Consider the following 5,265-nt stretch of genomic DNA (forward strand, 5'->3'; position numbering starts at 1 on the left):
CACCTGTTTCTGCTCACAGGGACTAAAGAAAAGGGCAGAATATGGCTACTGGCCTAAAGTCAAAACCTGTGTGACATTAAATTCCCCTCTGTGGGGAAAAACAATTATATACATACACACACGTGAATTATTTGGATACTTCGTCCTAACTGCAAAAGAAAATCTCTAGCAATATTATTTTCAGTGCAACATGTATAAGAAGTTTAAAACCAAGTGCATGAGGGACGAAATACTCTCTTATTTTACCAATGTCCAGAATTCCTGTCTTCTCATTTTGTATACGTTTAGCAACTATCTTAATGATATTTGTACAGTGAAAATAAATTTAAAACATTTGGAAAGAGAAGCACAGCAAGTTTTCATTTTAAAAACATCAGTTCAAATTAACATGGTATCCAAACTGAAAAAGTATAATGAAACATTACATTGGATTTGGAGACTTGTTCTTAATAGGTAAGAGATCAGAAAGCAGTTTGTCTCGAACATGCCAATTTTTTCAACAGTCTGGCTTTTCAAGTTTTGTTGCATTAATAATAAAAAACTGAGCATTATGAGGTTTTTGTTTAAAAAGTGTGTTCATTTTAATGGGTTTAGTTAATAACATCAAATGAATGGTACAAAATTGTGTCCTTTTTCACATTTCCATACATCATATTATGGACCAGCTGAAAATCTGGACTAGAAATGCATAAAGTGTCTCTTATTAGCCCTAACCTCATTTTTGCCATGTCAAGGAGATATGCAGAAACATGCATTTGTTAACAATGACATGTTAATACTAACTTAAACAATAAGATATGGCAAAGCGTGCACTGTGTTTGCACAGGCATGTGACAGGGTGAAAACAAAATGTCAGGTGCTGCCAACAAAATCAGAAGTGAATGCACACTGACATTTTGTGATGATACGCTTAGCTTTTTATTTTTCAATGTTTTAAATAGTTGCAAATATTTAAATAATATTTAAAATATATATCCCCTATGGAAAGCATTTATTGGAAGACAGATTGAAAGATTTTCCTTTTTTTTTTTTTAAAGTATATCATTTAAACAATATATAAATATGATACAGGTCATAGGATTCTAGAGGCTCTGAAGCCTGTAGCTTCTTTCAGAGAGAGTTTTTTCAACACCTTTTTATTTTCTGCTTTTTACTAGCAAAACTTTGGAAATAGCAGCCTGGAAAGAACCTGCCTTTACAGAAATACTGTATTTCAGTGAAAAAATAGAGGGGGGGTGGGGGGGAGGAGAGAGAGAGAAAAAGAAAGAGAGAGAGAGCAAGCGAGACTGCTAATATGCTGGGAGCCAAAGGGCTAGAAGTAAAGCCTTATTCAATTACCACACATTGAATTTCATTAGTTTCTCTAGTTGCCATGTATTGAAATGTCTAAAGAGGGTTTTGTTACTTCCTAGCGCATCTTTTCTTCTACTTGTTTTTGCAGTCAAGTTAATGCTGAATTTCCATTGGTAAAAGATGTTAAGACAGTAGGACTTCACTGCTGTATCAAGGAAGAAAGATGATTGGGATGTGGATGCAGAATTTACTCCTATCCAACCACAGTAATCTGAAATGCAACAGAGCAAAGCAGGATACTTGTGGGAAAAAAAGCGATTTTACATTGACATTTTTTCTAAGTTTGCTTCAGTATAAAAATTCCTCTTCAGTTCCCAGTAAGTTTTATTCTTTCTTAATGGTCCTTTGAACCCTTACAGGTTTTCCAGATTTGTAATATATCTTGGCTTGATACCCTAATAATCCAGCTACCATCATTCTGGCCAAGAATGGAATAAACTCCTTTATATTACTCTTTACTACACTGGACTGATTGTTTTCAAGCAATGCAACGTACAGCCTATCATCTATAGGCAGAATACTTGGTCTAATGACCTAGAGAATGAGCTTGAGTGAAGTCTCCTCCCTAACAATGCAAACACTAACATGATGTCCATCTAATTTCTTTTTGTTTAAATGTACCTGCTTTTATAAGGCCAGTTACCCAAAAAGCCACTATGATTTCCACTAGTCTGAGGGCTTAGTTTGGGGCTTGGTCTAAAGTGATTGGTCTCCTAAACTTCTGTTCAGACTCCTACAGGAAGTATAGAAGTAGAGACATCTTAAGTTATTAAAATGAAGAGAAGCTTATCCTCATTTGCTACTTCCTTGTAAAATTGTGAAGGACCTGTAGCTAACAAATTCTGACTAGCACTTTACTACATAATCAGGGAGCCAGCCATACTATTCCCTCCTCAATCTATATCATATTTATTTTTAAACCTACAGATCAAAGGATACACTAGGTAAATCTCTATATATTTAATATTCCCATTTAAATTAACAGATTTTAAATGACCAGTCTTGGTGTCTGTCACTTCACTGATTGGTATCAGTACAACAGTTGAACTTTAAAATCAGGAAGAGGAAGAAGCATATCTTACAAGATTCATTACTGCACAAAAGAAATATGGCGGTTCTCCCACCATCCCCAACACCTCAATTCCCTCCTGTTCACTGAAAGAGCAAATTACATGCATGCACTTCTAACCTTCTGTTCTTTTTAAATCAAAATTCGTATCAACCCTCTTGATTATGACAGGCCCAGAGGTAGCCAATGTCTCAGTTGATTTGCTGGTAAACTGCCTTTTTACAACAGATGAAGTATGAAAAGGCTTTTAAATAGGCAAGGGGCATTTACCAACTTCCATTCCAGTCAGTTCACAAATATAAAGGAGAATTATTGCTTTTAATAAGATAAAGAGCTTTTAAAATATGGTCACTATCCAATAAGAATCTAAATGCTATCAATTAAAATACTCTACCTTATTCTTTTTTAACCCCTAATTTGATTACTTGAGATGAAATAGTTCCATTTTCACATCCCTTCATTATGTTTTATATAAGTCTATGGTCTAATGAATATATTAATAGCTAAACAGAACCAAAACAGAAAAAGAAATGGAAAAAACAGATCACTCTGAACCTCAAACATATCTAATTTGGCTACTGAATGGTAAACCCTGCTTTCCTGGCTGAAATTAAGGCACTAAGTGGCAGCAAAAAGATAAAGGAATGAATATTTTTTCTACATTATCTGAAGGAAGAACTGACATTTCTTATTTCCTTAGGACCCCAGCAGTATACACATTTTGAATGACTGAAGTAAGGCATTCTGTTGGCAAAATTAAAGAAAACGTTCTACTGTTCTGAGTCTATTACATTCATAGTCTGAGTGTGACTAGTGGCACTGCTAACGGTTAAAATGAAATACAGCTTAAAAAAAAAAAAAAAAAAAAAAAAAAAAGGTATTTTTGAAGATCTGAAAGGCACCAAAAAGAGAACAGCTCTGGTCACTGCTAAATCTAAAAATAATTATGTAAGCTGTGTTTAACACTGCATATAGTCTAATCAATCATTAATCTTTGTTGACAAAATGATAAAAAAAAAGTGTAGTAGCTCTTCATTTAAACTCTCAATTAATCATGTACTAGTTTAGTAAGAAATTTATTTTCACGTATCAGAAAATTCCTGCAGTGTCTAACACAACTACACTTAAAGCAAAACTAGTCTAGTATGCATTATTCTGGTTAACACTGAAGCAAACCTGTATAAACAAAAAGGGTTACCTCAAGATATATAGTTTACAATATGAAAATCAACATATAAATGAATAGGATTTACTGAAAACAATGGAAAGTGTATTACAAAGGTACATGAAACAATTTTAACCACAATATTTCCTCTGTGAAAAATACAACTATTAGTGAGATAAAATGTACAATTGATTTTTTTCCAAAAGAAAAAAAAAACACAGTATAAAGGAAAATATTTTTCTTCAAAACAGGGAAAATAGTTAAGGTCACTGTCTTTCATTACAATATAATTTGACACAAAAAGCAGTCATAGGATTGCACCAACTCCATGTCCAGCATCCTGAACATGATTAATAGTAAAAGGAGTCCATAAAGCATAATGACATTTCTGAATTTTATGATGGCAATATTTGTATACAGAATTTGATGTCACATCAGCTCTGTTTACAAAATGTACAATACTCTAAATTTGGTGGCCAGACAGAATTGCAAATATTAGTTTACCCCAACCCTGACTTTTTCTGGTGTTCAGTCAGAAAAAGCCACAGTATTAAGTGTTATCTCCAAAGCAATAAAGAAAAAACTATATTTAGTGCATGCTTTATTGTTTGTCAAAAAACATTTTTGAAAATAAAACTAAAGTTACCCAATAGTTTACAAAATATAAAAATCATTTTCAGGTTAAAAATGTGGTTATGTTTGTTTAGTTCCATCTCTAAAGGACTAATTTCCTTGGCAGCGTCACTCTTCCTTAGCTAGAGCCAAGGCACAAAGTTCCAAAAGAGAAAAGAAATCCCTATGAATAAGCACGTAGTCTGGCATTATAAGAGTAATCAGAGCCTCACTGAGCTTTCTGTTCCAACAGGTTAGTGCTGTAGAAAAACATGAGATCTGGAAAAAAAAAATATTATAAACATTTCTGCTGGACACGATTCAAAAGTTCGCCAAATTTTTCAAAAAGATCCTCCACCCATTTTATATTTTTCATGCACAGCTGGACGATTTCCTCCTGTCCTAGATCTGCACTCTTTTTCTGAACGGAAGAAATCTATTTAAAACACAGAAAGACACAAATTAGCCCGACAATAGTACACATTTAAATATTTAGAATACAAATCCTTAATCTGTCAAAAAAGTAGTATTTTGTTTGTTTTTTCCTAATAATTGTTTTAGTCACAATACGTTTAATATAAAGATCACAAAGAGATCACGGAATTGGTCCCTGAAGGTGGCTCACACATAGAACACAACACTTATAACCCTGCCACCTGACCTGTCCTAACCAGGAGTTTGCACAGAACACAGCTAGGAAGTCAGGTGTCCTCCATGTTTCCAATATAGGAAAGTAGTTCCAGTCCACCGGAAGTAGTTCCAGTCCACCGCCATGTGCACAGGGGATTCGGCCACTGAATTGGGCCAAATCGTCTCCGAATCAAATCAGTGACTGAAGCTTCGCACAGCCCTATCACAGAGCACTGGGAGCAGTAAACTCCAGTTTGGCCTGACTGATACTTTTCTCTGTGAAAGCCTGTAACTTGGTGGGCCTGCCATAAGGCCTTGGATCCCTCTTAAATTGTCCAAATTATGGCCACCTAGAAAGCAGTTTTCATCAATGGCTGGTAAAGACAGCACCGGAGACAAAGGATCCATTAGTGCAATTCCCTAATGTAAGGAAAGA

General features: G+C 34.6%; 1 protein-coding gene across 1 annotated transcript in view; it reads right to left on the reverse strand.

Annotated features, from left to right (window-relative positions):
• Nucleotides 1–452: 452 nt before the first annotated feature.
• QSER1 (glutamine and serine rich 1) overlaps nt 453–5,265 on the reverse strand; it is a 44,037-nt gene continuing 39,224 nt past the window's right edge. The window contains exon 12 of the mRNA XM_006037923.3: nt 453–4,635. Within this exon, the coding sequence (XP_006037985.1) occupies nt 4,495–4,635 (141 nt within the window). The 3' untranslated portion in view covers nt 453–4,494. The remainder of the gene's footprint in view (nt 4,636–5,265) is intronic.

The sequence above is a fragment of the Alligator sinensis genome, unplaced genomic scaffold, assembly GCF_000455745.1.
Source record: "Alligator sinensis unplaced genomic scaffold, ASM45574v1 scaffold1432_1, whole genome shotgun sequence".
NCBI classification, from domain to species: Eukaryota; Metazoa; Chordata; order Crocodylia; family Alligatoridae; genus Alligator; species Alligator sinensis.